General features: G+C 41.7%; 1 protein-coding gene across 2 annotated transcripts; it reads left to right on the top strand.

Moving 5' to 3' along the window:
- Positions 1-425: 425 nt before the first annotated feature.
- On the top strand, positions 426-18,337 carry efemp1 (EGF containing fibulin extracellular matrix protein 1). Of its 2 annotated transcripts, none has more exons than XM_039784325.1 (11): positions 426-636; positions 1,257-1,360; positions 1,531-1,576; positions 1,786-2,079; positions 13,190-13,312; positions 13,498-13,617; positions 14,532-14,651; positions 14,882-15,001; positions 15,883-16,009; positions 16,098-16,290; positions 16,891-18,337. In XM_039784325.1, the coding sequence occupies exons 2-11, from the start codon at positions 1,280-1,282 to the stop codon at positions 17,050-17,052; spliced, it is 1,386 nt and encodes a 461-aa protein (XP_039640259.1). In that variant the 5' UTR covers positions 426-636; positions 1,257-1,279; the 3' UTR covers positions 17,053-18,337. The 2 variants fall into 2 exon arrangements, with proteins under 2 accessions (XP_039640259.1, XP_039640257.1); XM_039784323.1 differs by having other exon boundaries at positions 426-651.
- Positions 18,338-20,743: the final 2,406 nt, after the last annotated feature.

Below are 20,743 nucleotides of genomic sequence, written 5' to 3'. Positions count from 1 at the left end.
AGGCCTTTAAAATGTAAACGGGGTATGGTTCCAGATTTCCTCTTTGAAAACTATTGAAATCCTGCAAAAAAATATCACTTCAATCTCCCTAAGGTGGTGTTAAAAGTACACCGGTACAAGGACAGACAGATTTTATTAAAGCTTAACTGAATAATAATTTGTGTTATTACAGCAACAAATTGTTCAATGTTTAATGCATTATAACCAAAGTTTACTTCGGTGTTTTAGAATGATGGGAATATTGTTCTGTGCAGCAATATAATGAGTAAGTAGTAATAATGGATTATTTCTGAGTTTAGTTTTCCATTGATAGCCGTTTCTTATGTTGATTACCTTTTTTATCACTAGTCATCAGTCTATAGAGGGAGCCACTGTAGCCTGCTGATCGTTTATTGCTCCCCGGTGAGAGAGAAACCCGGAGCTCAACCTGCCCGGTACACCGCCCCCAACATGTCATACAATACGAACCGCATGTTCATCACAAGTGCTGCTTGCACTCCGACAACCATCTAACATCCACGGCACCGTTTGCAGAATAAAGCCCAGCCTGCTACGCGTTCACACACTCGGATTTGCAGCAAAAACATAAACCGGGGACATTTTCTTCAGCACGCCAGGAGAGTTGGAGGTCCGCAGGTACAGTAATTGCTGGTACGTCGCCAAGGCGCCACAGGATGACAAAGATACTGCATACAGTACAGCACTCTGATCAGATAACAATGAGAGCTGTTCCAAGGAGTGTGAATGTTGAAACAATTGAGAGAGAGAGAGAAAACATCTGCAGTAGCACTTGTTACTTATGTAGTTCGCTTGTTTCAGGGACTGACAAGTGTCATTATCTTGAAACAAGGCTGCAAGGTGAACATGGCAGAATACTATTTGATTGTGCAGCTTGTAGAATTAGATGGTTTGTGCAAATACAGGATTGTAATCAACATGAGCTCTGCATGGCTGATTAACTCGTTCATTTTCCTGACACTGACTGACACAGGAGGACATGTTTACGCACGATCTTGACGCGTATTACGCACTAATCCTTTTGGAGAAAAACAGCAGAAAAACACTTCACTTAGTTGAAGTCGCAGATTTAGCTGGACCGGTGCCAACACAAACATCACGCCAGCAGCGGGAGATGTTGGGACTTGTTAAGCAATGCCATCAATGATGTAATAACTGGTATTAAAACTTGTAGGCTTGTCAAGCGAAAAATGATCTTGCACGCTCTATCCATTTGGTTCCTCTGCATCTCGTTACAGTGCTGCTCAGACGTTTGGTCGTCATGCTGGGCATCTGCGTGTGTCTTTTTGCGGTTTTCACACATGTCCTCTCTCAGGAGGCTGAGGAGCCCGTCTTCTACACAGTAAGTGAGATATCTTTGTTTTTCTTTGTAGGTTTAACACAACTTGGCATGCTGAGTAGGCTACTTTCATTTGCTGATGGAGGTTCATGTTTTTATTTATCATATGATGCTACATGACAGGACACTAAAATGTCTATAAGTTAATGGTAATCATTATCTGTCCTTCACAGTGCACAGAAGGGTATGAGTATGACAGAGTCAGAGAGCAGTGCAGAGGTGAGAAATGACAAATTGCCTTTAATGTTAAGCATTGGTTATTATACATTTGTGCAGCTATTCATGCTTAATGACTTTAATATGTATTTATTTTTCATATATTTTCAATTAAGCTTAATATCAGTTGCCTTTTAACCAATCAAAATTATTCAAATACAGAAAATGCCTTGAAAATGTCTTTCTTTTTGTCATACTGTTTTCCGTGTCAGACATCGACGAGTGTGCCTTGTTAGACGATGCCTGCAAAGGAGGGATGCAGTGTATCAACCACTTTGGTGGATACCTCTGCCTCCCCAAGAGCGCCGTCATCTATATCAGTAAGGAGGGCGAGCAGGTGCCGCTCCCTGCTGTCCCTGCTGTCCCTGTTGTCCCCGCTGTCCCTGCTGTCCCACCAAGCCAGCCTCAGGTCCCACGGTCTTCAGGCAACCAGGGGGTCTCTCTGTCCAGCCGGACCATCCGCTGTGCACCCGGATACACTGCAGATGAGCAGAACCTCTGTAGAGGTAAGATCCGCTGCCCAGGCACTTTCCCCCTCTCTGCTTAGCTATAAGATGATACGAAATACCATCAAAGTAACTTGAAAAAACTAGCCTTTCTTTTTTTACGGCTTTACACCAACACATGGAGATGGGTCTTCTTATCTCAGCAAGTGGTGTTGACAAGCTCCTCAGGAGAGAAATTGGACTCTGTCAGCAGGAGAGGAGGTGTAACCACAAAACATGGTCTACAAGGGATGGCTGCCACACTCTCTCCATAAAAAGTTGCCCACTCATGAAATGTGGGTGCAGATTAAAATCCCCCTGTATGGACTGCTTTGTCCTGCAGTATACTGGCAGAATTAAATGTCGATATTGAGATGTGTGTTTTTTTTAATCTCATGAATATCATGAATATGCTTTTGTTGCCCTTGGTTTTTTATCTCATGAATAGTATGCTTTTGTTGCCCTTGGCCAGATGTGGTGCTGCTGCTTGATTGAAAGAATGTGTCTGAATGTGTCTCTAGCAGGTCCACGTAGGTATTTGATAATTACTTGCTAATGACTTTAGAGCTTTGATAAGTAGAGCTCTAAAGGTGAGCTGTTCCGTCGCCAATAGCTAAGCCATGCGTAGCAGCAGATGTATTGCAAGCTCCTCGGTTTTTCTCACTATGATGTCATCGTTTCTTTTCTTGTTTTTGGAGTTCAGCTTCTTCTTAGAATATAAGAAATTGTTCTTGTTTAGGGTGCTGAGGTCCTCTGTTTCAGGGGCAAATCAAGGAGATTTTGTAATATTGTGGCAAGTTCTGTGCTCACATATAGCCTTTACGCCTACAGTATTAGTTCCCTGGGCCGTGACCAGCTTGAGATTTTGGTAGTATCGCGTGTAACGGGTGTGATCCTGAATTTTTAACTAATTTTCATATATACAAAAAAACACACACACACACACAAACACACACACACACACACACACACACACACACACACACACACACACACACACACACACACACACACACACACACCAGTGCCTTTCGTTGCTTTGTGCCAGATGTTTATAGCTGCACCTGAGAGAGAGAATATCTGATATCACTTGTAACCTCTCAAAGCTTTTGCATTGCCATCTGACTTGGTCTGTGAGAGTTCGGGAATGTGGATATGTAGAGTAATCTGTAGACGTAATGTAAGGCAAAGTGCATTACCATAAATTACATCTGTTCAGTGGTTAGGAGCTCCTCTTGCCTTGCCAATAAGCAGAGGCATGTGGTGAGTGGCTGTGCGGTGAGGCTTGCGGTCACAGAGCTCCAGTGAAAGTAACAAATTTAATTTTACACCTGGGGCAAAGATATGTGTGAGGTGCTTTATGTGTTTCTCTGAATTAGAACCCAATTAGGTTTTATTAGAGTGTAAAACATGGCAACATATCAGCTAATGTAACCACATAAGCGAGCTGGCATGGGTATAATACTTATTCATTTGCTGGCGTACTGTTTCAGTGCATGGGCTAAACAAAGATAGGCTGTTGCTGTCAGTGTGATTGCTTTGAAAAGACTGGAGTTTTAACTGGAAGGCGTCTCGTGCCGTCTCGTGGGCGTATATTTCTGTTTTGTGAAGTGATATAATCTTTGTTTACATCAGTCTCTGGTTTCTCTGTCATTACCTTTAACTCGCTACAATGAGCCAATTGTTCTTGGACACAGAATTGTCTTTTCTCTTTTTTTGTTCCACAGTGGTTGTTTTGCACAGCTACGTATCTTGCTAGCAAAGGAATTCCCATTAACTTTCAATGGGGGGGGGGGGACCTCAATGTATCAAATAGCACTTACATCAGGCTCCTTCCCTGCTAACCCACCACTCTGTGGAGGAAACCTAGAGTGCCAAGTCAGGTAGAGCAAAGGGGAAGATGAAAGGCTGACACTGACTAAATAACCACAGAAGTGCCAGAGCACTGACCAAGCCAGGTTGGACCAACGTCATGGGTTGTGCTGCTGCTGAGTTGTTTTGGTGACTTACTGCTGAGTGTGTGGCGAATAGTAGAGAGATCAGCTAAATGCCCTGGAAAAAAAATTAAGCCAATTTTCCAAAGCACAACTTAAATTGTTAAAAAACAAACAAAGAAATAGCTTCTCTTAAGTGCACTATTATAAAAAAGAAAAGAAAAAGTGCACTATTATTAATGCTGATTAAAAGCGAAGCAAACCACAAATTATATAACGCACAATTTTTCCTTTTAATCGTGGCTTTAATATTCATTCCCATTTTGCAAATGGGCAATAAAGCCCTTTGGCCCTGAGGTAACCTGAGCCTAAGTGTGTGTTGTTGCAGTGACACATTGGGGAAGTTGGCACCCTATTCCAGCCCCGGCCACACATAGACACTATGAACCTTTACTGTATGTGTGACAGCTTAATGATGCCTCGCATTTCCATGACCTCCCCCCACCCTCCAAACATACACACACATACTTACTGTGTTTACCCCTGGGAGATGCCTACAAGTGGCTAGTTGTAGTCGTATGTATGCATATGAACTCTTATTTTCAGCAGAGGTGAGATCACTTCCTCCTAGAAATGAAGGTTGTCCATCAAAAGCGGTCGATCAGTCATTAAATCTGATGAAAAGTGGAAAGCAGCTATTTTATGATCCTCATTTACAGTTGAACACTGTTTGAGACTACTCATACTAACTCAACTGTACTTTCAGTGGCTTCAGGCATATAATGTTGGCCAAGGGGAATGAAACATATCATGTTCTGCACTTTCTCATATTCTCCTCACAAGTCTTGAGTTTACTTATTTTTCATGTCTAAATTAGATACTCATGCACTGCAGTATGGGACATGAAAGGACATGCCACTCCTGTTTACCTGTCTGGTTTTCTGAGGTCATGCAGGCCACATTACCACCTGCATGCCTGACTGATTTTAGCTACGTCTGGACGCTCTTCACCTGCAGTGGCTGGAAATCTTTCCTAACTATGTTCTATTAAGGCCGTTAATCCCTGTGTGACAGAGAAATTGTGTACTTTTCCGAACAAGGCCGAGTGCATGCAATAACATTTTTCCACACAGATGCAATGCACTTGGGAGGAATATCTCTGGAATGTCAGTGGTGGTTGTTTTTTCCATTTGCTCCCATCTTTTGTGATGGTAGGAATTACTCACCACCTTTGACAGATAAGCATCGGATCGATCTGCGAGGAGCAGGAATGCAGAGAGCAGAACAAGCAGAGGGAGCACAACATGACGCTGCTACATGACTTGACCTTTACAGTTTATACTTTACAGCTCTGCTTGTTGTCGTCTCATCCTGACATTTGCACTTGAAGAAACAAGCCCCAGCCACCCAGTCTTTGCTCATCCACAGACAATGTAAAAAGATGTGAGCACAGAGAGCGATTACAGTTTTTCAGGAAATTCCTTCAGATGTTATCCAGTTAGTGTTTGTTTTTTTCCAAACATCCATCAGAGATAAGCAACACAGATTAGAAAAGTTTGTTGCATAGAGAAGGAAGACCTGAACAATGAGGTGAATGTGATACAGGATACACAGGATGTTATATTTAAACATTCTGCTACGACTTTGTTGAAGTGGGATCAAACACAAGCGGACCCACTTTGTTTAGGGTTACTCAAACAAAAAGACACCTGAGGCGCCCCTTTGTGCCTGTTGAACCCTCCTATTACCAGCTAAGCTCTTGTCTTCCACCTGTTCTCAGACTGATGATTTGCACTGTCCTGCATCAGTGTGTCTTCACTATGCGATTGTCCTAGTTCCCTACAGTAGGATTTTCCTGTCCAATTCATTGAACGTGTTGTTTCTAATTCTTTAAGGCTCTTTTAACTACTGGATGTATTTTGACGTCAGTGTCTCTATGGCAATAAACAGTTTTTAATCTTCTTTTTTAATGTCAGAGAATGACTTCCAACCTTCCTGTGTTTTAACAGGCATAACATGGTTACAGTATTTCATCAGCTTACTGACACTGCCAGAGAAGACCAGAGTATCTTTCACACTGTGAATATAATCCAACCATCCTGCAGGCAGCCTCTCCTTTGGCCTGTGCACTGTTGCTGTACAGTATGCTGTTATTGCTTGTGGTTTCGCTGCTGGCTCTTCGCTGCCATCACATCAACGATGGCAGAGAGGAGCAGGAGGGGAAGCAGCTTTGCCATGCCTCCTCAGCGTAAATGCTTAATGTTGTTGTTATTATTCTCTCTGAGGTCGGTGCCTGTCCAACGGCCAGCTGCTTCCTCCTCTAATGTGCTTACATGTGTTGCTCTTTCCAATTACCTCATGATGGAAAGGGACACAGGGCTGCTATAAATCACTATTGCGCTCAGCTGGGTGACACTCACATGCAATCACAAGCTTCATGTTTCTTACACTGTTTCTCCTTTGACTCGTATTATCACTCTTTTACAGGGGTGTAACGGTACACAGAAGTCACGGTTCGGTTCCCCGGTTTAGGAGTCACGATTCGGTGAGAGTTCGGTACAGTGGAAAATAAAAAACAAATGCATAAGCATTGCATTTCTTTTTAACAGACAGCAGTGCAAGTGACAAAGACCGTCAAAATCCTCTTGCTGGGAACTGAAGCATCTCTTGTCATGAAATTGAAAATATAGACTATAGTTTGCTATTTCTTGGCCCGGTGATCGGCACATCGGGGTGATGCATGGGTTTCTATTCACACACCTTACAACGGTGGAGCGCCGACACACCGCCTACGTCTTATACACAGCTCTCCGTTGCTGCGCTTCATTTGCGCTCACCATAGTGTGACTGATTTTGCACACCAATCAACTTGTTGTGATAACCTCAGCACATGTTGCTAACGGAACTCAGGCTTGTGAACTTTGGTTTCGCATTATGTGTGTAACGGTTCATCGTGAATGCAAGAACCTAACATTTTAGGCCTTTATTTGGATAGGACAGCTTAGACTTGAAAGGGGAGAGAGAAGGGGAATGACATGCAGCAAGGATCCGCAGGTCAGAGTCGAACCCGCGGCCGCTGCATCGGGGAGTAAACCTTTATATATGGGTGCCAGCTCTACCAGGTGAGCTAACCAGGCGCCCGTGTTCTTTTATTTTGACCCTATTTTCAGGTTTAATTCCTTCCATGGCTACAGCGTGACTACTGCCATGTCAGGTTGGCAGAGTGATTGATAGCAGTAGAGTTGCCCAGCACTTCTTTTTTTCGAAACATTTTCAGAGTAACAGGAAGGATTATTATCAGTAAGGAATGTCGCTGGCACACTGGACGGATTTTCAAGAATGTCAAGACTCTGCCCGACCTTTAGATGAGTGTGGAACAAACTCACAAACCAGTTAGTAAGTGTCAGCATGACTAACTAAAACTCCTGCTCCTCCCGAACAATGAGAGCAATGAGAGGGGGAATCTTCTTGGGAGTGGTGAGAATAGCAAAAGCATTGAAATATTTCATGCCCTAATTCGGATGGAAATACACAGAATTAAGGATAGAGTGTCTTGAATTCTTTGATTTCTTATCTGCTTTGTGTTTAAGTTTGCTTTGAAAGGGAAACACTACCACTCCCATTTGTCCTGAGGTGGAGTTCAAGCCTGTGATAGCTGCATCTCACACTGCATTGCAGAGAGAATTATAAACAAATTAAACAATGTGAAGTGCAGCGTTTGCCAGGAGGGGTGATATAAAGGTGTTTGAGGTTAAGCAAAACTAAACACTCAGGGTCTGGTTTATGACATTCTAATAAATTTGACATTGTGAAATTTTATGGGCTATTAACATCACACATCTTGCCCCCTGCTTTCCCAAAGATTGAATTATCCAATAATCAGAGGGAAACCGAGATGCCGTCCAACAGCAGGATGGCTCCAACTGTTCTTTGGAACAGCTCCTGCTTTCCATTGCAGTGGTTCAGTGAAAACAAGACTAAATGCTCTCAAGTGATAATTACAACAAGCCCTATCATGTCAGTTTAAATCTGGAGCACATTGTTCTGAATTCTGGCCAAATAATTTTTGTCCCTGTTTTAGACACGTATGCTGTTTCTTTCTCACCAATATGCACGCACTAACACACTAAACAAGTCTTCACAGTGTATAACCCCATTCTGTAAAACATTGTAAAAGGCCATTTAATGTTCGAGCACCTCAAACAGGACCTCTGATGCACACACACCCACTTGTCCATTACACACACTCTCGCATTCTTTGAGCTGCCGCCATCCCTGTTACTCCCCCAACTCCCACAAGGCATTTAGTATTAATCTCCCTGAAAAGCAAGGAGTTTTTAACTCTGACATCACATATGCACACACGGCCGTAAATCTAACATCAAATCTTAAAAAGCCCTTTTTTGTTTAAAAAAAAAGCCTCCACCCTGTCTCCTCATTCTTTCCTTCCACATCTTCCACTCTCCTGCTGGACAGCCTTATCTTTCCCTGTGATGTTACAGCAGGCTCGCTCTTAGAGGAAACTTGTAAGCTGTGTTAAATAAATTCTGGAAAAAAAATCTGACCTCAGAGAAAAAAGTGACTTTTCCCCACACGCAACACATCATCACATTTGATGGTAAAATCTGTTTTCCTGGGTAAACTATATGGACTGTACTGCATGTGGTAAGCTGTGGAGGCTTTATGGGACCTAAGAGCCAGCCAGTGTGGGATGCCCTCCCACACCACCTAAACACACACACACACACACACACACACACACACACACACACACACACACACACACACACACACACACACACACACACACACACACACACACACACTTATGTGGAACTTTGTATTGGCAACGGCTTAAAGGTTTAGTGACAAAGTAGCAGTTACCACAAGATATTCCTGTGAATGAACATTTGGATTGCATTCAGCACATATGCTTTTATTTAGAGCTCTCAAAGCTTTCTTAAAGGGAGTGAGGATGACTTTTCCGTACACAGAACTTCTTAGGAAGCATCGCTGCATTCTTCACATTTAAACAATTTACAGTTAGCCATATGCACTTACTTCAAAACAAGAGTTGGTTTCTACACCTTATGTAGGAAAAGTGTTGGAACATCCAGCTGTCTGCCCGACACCTTGTTTGATGGATTCACGTAGTCTCACAGGTACACAGTGGCATATGTTATCTGACTCATGGCAGGTAATTCACAGCCAAATCATTCCAAGTGCACCTGATCTAATTTGGGTTGGCAATAATGGTCCAAAACTAGAGCAAATGCAGGGGGTGAGTCTTAGCCCAAGTCTGAATTCTGAACAAAGATGAGTGTGCCAACTGCAATTGGTCAAACTGCCTATCTGATCTAGCACCAATCCTGTCCAAGAAAATAATTGCTTACACCAATGGACTGCTCACTGTTCAACCAGTCACAGCAGTACGGAAATAAAAACAAACTTACAATCAAACAAAGACAATCTTAGCTTTTAAGAAACCTTTTGACTAGCTAATTGGTGCTTAGCCACACTTGGCTATTTGCCATGAAATCTCTTGACCTAAAGAGTCTGAATCTCAGGATGAAATGCTAAAACTTTAGTGATTCCCACACATTGTATTGCCACTGTCAGATTACATTCTGTCCAGTACTTCTGTTCACCAATATACCTGCAAAAATAACAACATTCCCATCAATTTATGTTTAGTGCTAATTCACAATTGTTTGCACGCAAACACGCTACTGGTAAACATTATAAACAGTACTAGCATTCTTAGCATGCTAGCATGCTGATGTTAGCATTTAGCTAGGTGTTGCTGTGCCTGATACAGCATCACAGAGCCCAAGTGTGGCTGTACACTCTCAAGTCTAATAACTGTAGTTTATCAGTGCGGTGGCATGTCTCAAGAACTGAAGAATTTGACAAATTTTGCTTTCTGTTACTAAAACCAAAACATTTCACAGGCATCACAGTTTGGTTGTCTGCTTCTTGGCACCATGACAGCATCAACACAGGACTATTTTATCAGGAATTAATCTCAGGCTTGTTTTGTCTGAATATACTGCCGGAAGGCAGGGCATTTCCAGACCCAATGAATCACCAAGTACCTCCAGTAAGTAGGTGTGGTTGTGATTCACAGGGCTTTGATCCCAGCTCCAACTATTTGTTGAAATTCATTTAAAATTTTCATTGGTACCCTATATACACACAGGATTTTACTTCCATTTTTTTCTCTGACAAGCACATCACCCTGTTATTATTTAAAGGGTTAGCTTGTGTAGCTGTCAAGGCTAGCTAATACTATGGCTTCTGTATTGTTGTCTTCTCCCATCAATGTTCTGCATGTTCAAACTACAGAATAGATAGGTGTTGTTTTTGCAACCTGATAAAACCTGATAAATCTACTCAAATCTCTACAAATCATACAAAAACTAAAACGGTTGAGTGTGGATGCACCTGCATATCTGTGGCCATAAACACCACGTGGGGAAATATATCAGATCTCTTGACCTAAGAGGCTGAATCTGGATGCTGCAGGTCAACCGCTAACAGTGACAGAGATCCTTTGATGCACCAGGTTTTTTTTTAACAGCCATGTCATGAAGCCTTTGGGCTGTTGGGTCAGCATCCCATTGTGTTATACTGCTGGAATCCAAGCATTCGGTTTCTCACTCACACTTGGTGCTGGTTGTGGATGCACTTTCCCAGATGCTGTTTAATCTACATCAGAGCGTTAGAGTTTCCAGAACAACACTGCTTTTATCTTTGTCCTCTACAAAGCGGGTCAGTGAGCAACAAGTCTTGTCTGTGCATTCCTCCCTAAATGCAATTCGCACCTGTTGTCTCTCAGTGGCACCTTTGTAGACAAGCCCTTGCTTTTGTCCCTAATGTACTGAGTTCATCTTATCACTGTGCTCCCAAAGAGTTAAGCACATTTTAGCCTTCTTCCCTTTCCTCCCTTTAAGGAGTGAAGACAACTTACCTTCTGTCAACCTTTTTGTGTCACGGCTCTTACGCAGCAAACCAAGCCAATTTCTCACAGGCACCAATCCCACTGGATGATGGAGGCTGTGGGAGTGGCATGTAGGACATTTGAGGCACTCTGGGAAGGGCATGATCCTTGCCAACTGAGACCTCATCACATGAAACATGTCGAGGGGAATATCAGTTCGAGATATCTGTGCAGCAGCAAGTTGGGCTTTGCGGCACTCATTTTAATGGTCTGATCATTTTTATGTTTGATCTTCGTGCACTCTTTATGAATATGGGCTCTATGAGTATGTTTGTCTCAGGTGGATTGATCGCATCTAAACTCTGCAGGAGGGATAATACAATCATGTCTGTCAAGGCAGCACAGAGTTCAACTTAAGGTTTTTCAGTCAGGTTCTTCTGACTATTGTTAGGCTACACGTGTCATATCACAATGCTGTAATAATACCCCCCTTCCTTTCCTGTGTGTGCGTGTGGTATTGAGGATAACCGTCTGTCATGCTTTTAAACTGATGCCCACTGGCTGTCTGCATATGATGGGTTGTGTCAGACCACCCAAGAGGACTGCTAGTGGGCCCACAGGGATGAGAGTATACAGTATGGGCGTATTTGTAGTGTGTGTGTGGGTGTGGGGGGATGGAAGATGGATGTTCAGAAAAAAAGGGGGCGAGGGAGGTTATAGTGAGAAAAGCCTTTTTTAAGATGCTCTGACTCCAAACAAACCAAAATTGAGAACATGTTTGCAGGGTGAGATAAAAACAAAAATCTTTCCACTGCTGTGTTGTGTATGGAAAATTCTAAAAACTAATAACTAATAACTAATAACTAGTAACTAATAACTTGAGGGGGAAAATTACTTTTTGGAGGTTTTACACCAGTCATAACTTCACCTTATCATCAATTCATCGTCCCAACACTTACACTATTGATTGTATGTACAGTACCATTAATATGAGTCAATCTGGACATAACTTTAAAATTTAAGAGGGTAACTTTTGAGTTAGCATGTCTGAAATCACGTTTATTATTAAGTTTATTAAGAAATTATTAAGTCGGTCAATGAAAAATGTGCAGAGTTATTTAAAGTGCTCATATTATGCTCATTTTCAGATTCATAATTGTATTTAGAGGTTGTACCAGAATACGTTTATGTGGTTTAATTTTCAGAAAACACCATATATGTGTTGTACTGCACATTGCTGCAGCTCCTCTTTTCACCCTGTGTGTTGAGCTCTCTGTTTTAGCTACAGAGTGAGGCATCTCACTTCTGTACCATCTTTGTTGGGAGTCGTACATGCACAGTAAGTACTGCTAGCTAGTCAATTGCAGAGCATGAGGGAGTGCCATGCTAGCAGCTAGGCGAGCATTATAACGTGTGTTATAAAGTGACGCACGTTCGTCACGGAAGTAAAGGCTGGACTACAATAGAGCTGTTTGGAGCAGTTTGTGAACAGTGTTTTCTCTGGAAGATGGTAAGTCCCTTTGGGGTGGACTTTGGGCTTTTTCACTTTGTAAACCTATAACATGCACAAAAAAGATATATAACACAATAAAGGAAAGGGAAAAAGCCAAAAATCATAATATGAGCACTTTAAAGTATAGATATCTTACGCTGCAGTAATTATACTCCTGGCTACGCTGCAGTAATTATACTCCTGGCAGGAGCTTTGTGTTTTTAAGCATCATTTACTAACATCAAACTATTGCTTATCATGTTATATAACTTATGAATGATGAGGTAAGGGATACAAAGTGGATCTGTGGGCTTTTGGGTTAATGGATGTCTGATGAGAGAGTGTTATGGTAGAACGCACATGAGTTCTCAGTAGAGCTCTCTCTCTCTCTCTCTCTCTCTCTCTCTCTCTCTACACACACACACACACACACACACACACACACACACTTCCCCATTCAAAGAGATGTCCTGTTAGCAGAGATATGATCAGTGTTTTCCCCTCCACCCGGAGCTGCTGAATAAAAGCCCTCTTTATTTAATCGCCTCCTCTCTGTATGAGTATGTGTGTGATGTGATGGTGTCAGTGATCACAGATTTTTTTTTTAATGCCTGTGGAAAGCAGTTCCCACATCACAGATCACAGAGTACATATAGTCCAGACATGTTGCCTTGCTTTGTCTGTCACATGTTCCTGCGTACAGTAGGCATTACCGCAACTTTGTGTTGCTTACTCTCAGTGTCTGTTTCTGTGTGTTTATTGCAGACATAGATGAATGTGCGACAGGTAGACACACTTGTGGCCCTGAACAGACGTGCTACAACACCAGAGGCTCCTATACCTGCCAGTGTCCTCCAGGCTACCAGAAGAACGGAGACCACTGTGTTGGTGAGTCGTTGATGCAAAACACACTCTCTCCTCTCGCTTTATTACATGATTAAAACTGCTGCCAACAGTAATTGGTTGCTGTCATCTTTAATCAGCTGATTTAAAGAATTGCTTTTTGCAATGTATCTTACCGCTCATATCTTCATGATTCTCCTGTAAGTGTGTATATTTCTGTTTTCCTGCAGACAGAGATGAGTGCGCCCTGACCCACTACTGCATGCACAGATGTGTGAACACACAGGGCTCATACTACTGTGAGTGCAACGCAGGTCACAAGTTGGCCAGCAACAACCACAGCTGTGTTGGTAAGTCACTGTAAAGCCATGTGTTAGTGTGTACAACAAACATTTTGCTTCAATGCTTTGTTATTCAGTGGCAGCCCGTCAGACATTTTGTGTTGGTATTGCTGACTTCTAATAGATTTGCATGCTCAATGCAAATGACAAGGGTTTATTATAATAATTATAATTACTGCTTTAGTGTACATGCAAGTAGAACAAAACCCCACACCAGGGTAAAAAAAAATATGCATGATAAAACATTGTAAAGAAAAGAAGTAATGTAATTGATAAAAATGCATTAATAATCAGGTAGGTGTAAAGAGGTGTGGTGTATAAAGCAGAGGATGTTAGCTCCGGTTTAGCTCACCAAAGTCTAGTGTTAACCCACAGTGTTTCTTTTGTTCCTCAGTTTTCTCAGGATGCAGATATTTTAAGGTCAGGAATAGCTTTAACAAAACAAATGGTGCTCGAGCTGTTATTTTTTATGCCTGGAAGCTCAGAGCTATCATGAGATTGACCATGCAACCTGAACCCACACAGCAAACCTCCTGTGGAAGTCAAAGGAAGTTATTGAAAAAAATTGTGTGTTGTGATAGAGCGCTGTTTATCTCTGAAACACATTTAGAAATTCATCCAAAGCCGTGACTGGCTCCCAGCTATCCTGAAACATGTGTGTCGGGTTATTTATTTCTTAAAGTATAATTCCAGGTGTATTACAACTCTTACTTACATAGTGTTGGCCATCATTCCTATTCATTATGATAACATTGTACTCACCATACTAATTGCTGACATCTGAGTTCCCAGACCTAAGTCGGTGAGTACAGGGCCATTAATACCGGATTGATGGCCAAAACTACAGTAATAAGTTCCAAGTTGTAATAAACCAGAATTATCCAATGATATCCATGTATGTAAAACATCTGCTTTTGTTCCAGATGTGAATGAGTGTGATGTGGAGAATCCCTGTCAGCACCACTGCTACAACCTGATTGGCTCCTTCCTCTGCCAGTGTGAGCAGGGCTATGAGCTGGCACAAGACACGGTCTCCTGCCAAGGTGGAAACACACACACACACACACACACACATATATATATATATATATATATATATATATATATATATATATATATATATATATATATATATTCATGTATATACACAGATATTCAACTGCAGATAGATGCATGTTTGTAAACACCCATCACATGCCTAGTTTTCAACATGCCCTGCTTATTACAGTATCTATGTTATTTATGTTTGTGTGTGTGCATATTCTCTGTACAGACATCGATGAATGCAGCTTCTCCAGCTACATGTGTCAGTACCAGTGTATTAACAGCCCAGGAAGTTACGCCTGTGAATGTCCAGAAGGATATCAGCTCCAGGGAAACAGGGTGTGTCAAGGTACCGCAGTCCTCCTTTTTCCTCTCCCTTTTTCTTCCCATCAATCTTTTTTTTTCATCCCCTCTTAGTTTATTTATTTATCTATCTTACCCTCCTCTCTGTTTTCACACAAAACAAAGTTCCTCCTTTCTCCCTCCCGTCCTCCTCTTCCTCAATTCTTTGAAGATTAATGTTAAGAGGTACTTGATCATTCCTGCTATCATCCACTATTCTACATCTCAAGCGAGAATGAAAGCCACTCTCAACCGGTACTGTCATGGAAAGAATGCAGAGGTTAGGCAACACAAACACAGCAACGTTGTGTTGCCCCGCAAAGCCACCTCTGTGAATTTATATGCATGATGTTGGTTTCTTGAAGTGGATTTATTTGAAGCTCCGGCGCTCGCTCAAAGGGAGAGCTGTTATTTTTTCCTCTCCCCCTCAGTCAGGTGCAGGCTTTATAGGGGGAGCCATGAATCCGGCCGGTTGTGTTAGAGGGACCTTAAGGTGATGAATCCAGGCTGCTGTGCCAGAAATAGCCCTGTGGTTTGGGGCATGTTTGATGGGGTTATTTTCATGGTGCTGCAGAAAGAGAGCTGCAGTTAGGCCTGTGTAGGGTTGCTAAGGGGGCTTCCCTCGACTACAGATCTGCAGGCTTTCCTCTTGTGTTTTTTTTCACCTCCACAGCTACTGGAAATGGAGCTACAACCCGGAGATGAAATGAAATAGAGCTACACTGTTCACAAATTGTACACGTCCTGACCTCGACTGTGTTTTCACAGCTCTGTTTCATGAAGCGTGTAGAGTTAGTGTGTGTTTTGGAAGTGGGGGGATACTAGGATTGTCATCCAGCTATTTTTGACTACTCAATACTTTTCTTCTGTCTCTCTGCCAATCACAAGACATAAATGAGTGTGAGACGGGGACCCATAACTGCCAAGATGATGAAATGTGCTGGAACTATTACGGAGGCTTCCGCTGCTATCCCAGAAACCCCTGCGAGGCGCCTTACGCCAAAACCTCTGAAAAGTCAGTAAACATCATCCAGTTTTTTTCCCCTACTATCATCAGTGCGGCCAGTTTCACAAAGATTCTCTTAATTGTTTTGTGTTTGCAGTCGCTGTATCTGCCGGTCTCAGGCCGAGTGCCAGGGTCTCCCGCCGTCAATTGTCTACAAATACATGAGCATCCAGGCCGACCGGACTGTGCCAGCGGACATCTTCCAGATTCAGGCCACCAACATGTACGCCAACACACACAACACTTTCAGGATCAAAGCTGGGAATGAGGCAGGAGAATTCTTCCTGAGGGTAAGTTGATGGGAATTATTATTTTTTTGTGTTGCATTAAACGCTGAGGCAGGGTGTAACAGGTGATAATAGTAAATGCTTAACTGTTACATTGTCATGATGCTGTCAAAATCTTCAGTTTCATGCTAATCCATTAAATTACTCAATAGTATCATCCTCCTTACTCCGCCTGGTACAATTGCCCAACCTTTTATCAACATATGGCGCTTGTAACATAGTAGTTACAGTTATGCTGTATCAAGATATTACTTGGCATTCTAAATAAACAGTACTAAGAATCTACAGCCATCCTAGACTTAGACATAGACTGCTTTGAGCCAAATGCTAATGTCAGCATGCTAACATGCTCGAAATGACAACGCTAACATACTGATGTTAAAAGGTATAATGTTAACAATGTTCACCATCTTAGTTTAGCTTGTTTACATGCTAACATCTGCTAACACAAAGTGCAGTTGAGGCTGGTGGGAATGCCGTTAGTATCCCGCCTATGTTAAACTGTATTATAAAAGATATGTGGTAAATCCTAGTTTTATATACAGTCTATGGATAAATCTGTATTCACATGCGTACATATTGACTGAGGATATTTTTTTGCAGCGTTCCAGCAACGTGAGTGCCATGCTGGTGCTAACCAAGCCTCTGTCAGGCCCCAGGGAATACGTCATAGACCTGGAGATGGTCACTCACCATTTGACCATGAACTACCGCTCCAGCTCACTGCTGCGGCTCACTATAATAGTTGGGCCATACGCCTTCTAAACATCGCAATCCCCAGCAGCCCACATAAGTCTGGTTCAGCACACATAGCAGTGTAACACTTGCCTGTATAAGCATAACATACTGTACATTTTTCATACAATACAACACATAACATAGGCTGTCCCAGACTCATACAGCAGCACAGCAGTTGCAATAGGCTTGCTCATGACAGACCAGCCCATGCTGTAATGTGACCACTGGGCATCTTTTTCTCTCAAGATGCTGGGAAGCATTGTAATGAAGGGATTTAGTGTCCTGAGGAATCAAGCACTGTGTTTCAACAACAGCACTTAACGATAAATAATTTTTCATCTTCAAAGTTGAAACATTTTTGACTTTAGGTGCCTGAAGTGGACATAAGAAAGAAAAGCATGTTAGCATTTTCACTTTCACTGCTTTCATACTAAAAAACAAGTGGGAACAGAGCAGTGGCACTCAGGAAAAGAGGCCTAGTGGACACACATCCTAACTGTGATGGATTTTTTGATGCAGCTGTACCTACATGTATCATTTTGTTTCAGACCAGAACTTACAATAACCTATGTATCAGTGAAGCAATCTGTTGTAAGAAAAAAAGAAAATACATATACATGTGATTTGCCTGTTAGTTAAGAGAGCAAACTTTGCATGACAACAGGCTTGATGCTTGTAGACTTTACTAACAGGAGTTAAGCATGTACATACCAAGTCAACAAATCTGTGTGTATGTGTGTATGTGTGTGTGTGTGTGTGTGTGTGTGTGTGTGTGTGTGTGTGTGTGTGTGTGTGCGCACGCCTCGCATTGTTTATGCATGCAAGCAAGTGAAAGTGTAATACACAGAGGAAGAGAAAGGGAAAGAGTGAGAGAGCTTGTTCTCTGCCCCCAGGTTCGGTGGATGTGGTTGAGCTGTTTATGTGTTTCTGTGATGCCATCCTTGCAGCCCTCGGTCACAGAGGCAATAACAGAGATTTTTTTTTTAAACTAGAGAACACGCACAGGAAATGACGGCTTTCATAACACACCTCGGCCAATCGACCGCTCACTGGTGCCACGGCGATTCTCCAGAGAAACAGCTGAGCTTTCTAATGTCGGTCCCAGTCAAGAAGTCACACTGGCACCAGGCTGGCTTGCGTGATAAACATAATTACAGTGCTTTGCCCCGTTGCTGGTTCATGTGTGACACAGGGGATTATTAAAATGTCAATACATTGTCACCACACTTTTGGCAGAATGAGAAATCTTTCACTACCTTATTTGCCTTTCGTGTCTGCTCTGGCTTATTGCTAAAACACTGTACGCTGTAGACATACACAGCACTGAAAACCACATTGGAAACCAGCATGTTAAAACATTTAGAAAGTTGTCCATCTTTTATGTGGTTTCAGCAGCGATCATAGTGCCTTAGATGTATAAACACAAAAAAACACAACACTAATCTTTCATGCTGTCAAGACTTCCTTCATTGAAATGCCTTAATGTTTTTCTCATCTATTTAAAATATATTTTGTCATATGTATCTTTTATTGATTGTACTCTGAAGAGCAAAAAATATATATTGTTGAATAAAATATGATGGATTAATGGGGCTAGGTTGTTCAGATTTTTTTTAATATCCAACAACTTGTGTAAAAGAGAGAAACAACAAATGTGTGGGAAACAAAACGCTGCTCTGCACTGCCTGCATGCCTGCCACAAGTGGACTTCATATACAGTATAATGGAAAATGCAGCAGTTGTGTGAATTGCTCCACTGCTCTGCCAATGCAGTAGGGAAAGTGTGAGGGTGATTTTATCTGAATATAACAATGATAAATGCAGTGAACATAATGCCCTATAGCCACCATATATATCTTGTTTAAAGAGATCCAGAGGGGTATATAGTAATATAGTTGGCTATGTTGAGTCAATGTGTGCTGAGGGACAAATGTGAAGCATGCACACACATGCACACCCATACAACAACATATTTAGATGTGAAATTGGTTGGGAGGGGTTTTATGGTAAGTTGTTACTCAATCATTCTGCTGTCGAGAGCTTTAGTCAGAGCAGTGTTGGGAGGTGTAAGATGATACACGATGTGTCATTGTTCCCCTAACCCCATCTTCAGCTCGCCGCTCATTGGAGCTCTGTGTTTTTGCTGTCCGTGCATGATTCAACCCCCAGGAGAAAACATTGCTCACCCACTTTTTCTGTGACTCAACTATGTGCTGAACTCCTCAAGAAGAGCAGCATTTTCAGGTTCTCGTTTATGATTAATATTCCACTCAGGGTAACGGTGCAGATAATTAACTTAATCTCCCTGCATGTAGCTAGACATTTCATTAATCACTGTTAGATTTATTAAATATATCAAAGCCAAAGCCATTGGATGGAGATCAAAGAGAGAAAGAAAAAAAGTTATGAAAGTTCAGTAAATTGAATGTTTGTTACCCTCTGTCCTCTCCTCACTACAGTATCCCAGTGATGCAATAGTTGTCCTCTTTTTCTACTGTTTTTATACTCTGAACATGTTTGGGATCAGATCGTAAAGAGCTGTTTATAGTGAGTCATTTATTTACAGAGTCAAATTTTCCAATAAGCAAGTGGACATTTTAAAATCAAGGAATGTAACGTAACAGTGAAGATGATAAGTTGGTGGAGGTTAGCTGATGCTTTAATTCTGTACATCCTCAAGGCATCATGCAGTATACAGATTTTTCAGGTTCTCTATTTCAGTTCAGGGAAGAAATACAGTACACCTGCAGTACAAATACATGCAATATGCAGATACATTATATTACCAACAGGGCCAGGTTAGGAGGCCCTGGTGTAAAAATGAGATGCGGGCCCCAACTGAGCTAGGGGCATTGAAATTAATCATTGCATCAAAGCATCGCGATGCGGATGTGGACGATTCTGCATCGATGCAGTGACAGACCAGAATCGATTATTGCCTAATGGCTTACTTGTTGATTTTCCGCTCGCTGCTTTTTTTGTTTTTGTCTGTTGTCTGCTGTGTTCAGACTCGCTATATTAAGGAAGTGTCTGTTTCAAGAGCAGATACAATGAAAAGGACATTTCATATATGTCTGACTACTTGAATTTGTCAATGAAAACCATAGTAATATATAATAATATTGAGGAGGTGACGCATCGTGATGCATCGTGATATTGAATCGATTCGATTCGTTGAAAGGATAATTGTAATCGATTTGAATCGTGAGACCAGTGAAGATTCAGGCCCCTAAACTGAGCCCCACCTTTCTCATTAATTACTTTAGGGTAACTAGATTGAGTACAATTTAATTTAACACGTTTTTTGTGTGATGCCCACTAAAAAATCTATTCATTATTTTGAAAAGCCAGCAGCTCTGTGAGGTCGTACTAAGGTACAGTGGTGCTTTGAGCTATATGCTAACATCAACGTCAGCATGCTAACATGCAGTGACAGAGTTAACATGTTGATGCTTAGAAGGTACATGTATACGCAAATATTTACCATGTTCGCCACATTAACATGTTAGCATACTAACAATTGGAGACATTTCACTCAAAACCACTCATGGAGGCACTAGAGGAAAATTCATAGGATTAACTAATTCATTAGAATACATTGTCTGGATGAATGAATGTCTGTACCAATCCTTCCAGTAGATGTTAAGATATTAGAGAAAACTCTAACTTCATCCTCTCATCTTAATCCATGCAATATATTGAGATATTTCAATAAGGA

The sequence above is a fragment of the Perca fluviatilis genome, chromosome 19, assembly GCF_010015445.1.
Source record: "Perca fluviatilis chromosome 19, GENO_Pfluv_1.0, whole genome shotgun sequence".
Lineage (NCBI taxonomy): Eukaryota > Metazoa > Chordata > Actinopteri > Perciformes > Percidae > Perca > Perca fluviatilis.
Note: the sequence above shows the minus strand (reverse complement) of the source record. Positions and strands in the feature narration are given on the sequence as shown.

Bases quoted from the DNA above. Each gene is read 5' to 3' on its own strand.
- efemp1 (XM_039784325.1), top strand. From the start codon at position 1,280: ATGCTGGGCATCTGCGTGTGTCTTTTTGCGGTTTTCACACATGTCCTC. The intron at 1,577-1,785 runs GTGAGAAATGAC...TTTCCGTGTCAG, and splicing joins AGTCAGAGAGCAGTGCAGAG to ACATCGACGAGTGTGCCTTG. The intron at 16,010-16,097 runs GTCAGTAAACAT...TTGTGTTTGCAG, and splicing joins TACGCCAAAACCTCTGAAAA to TCGCTGTATCTGCCGGTCTC.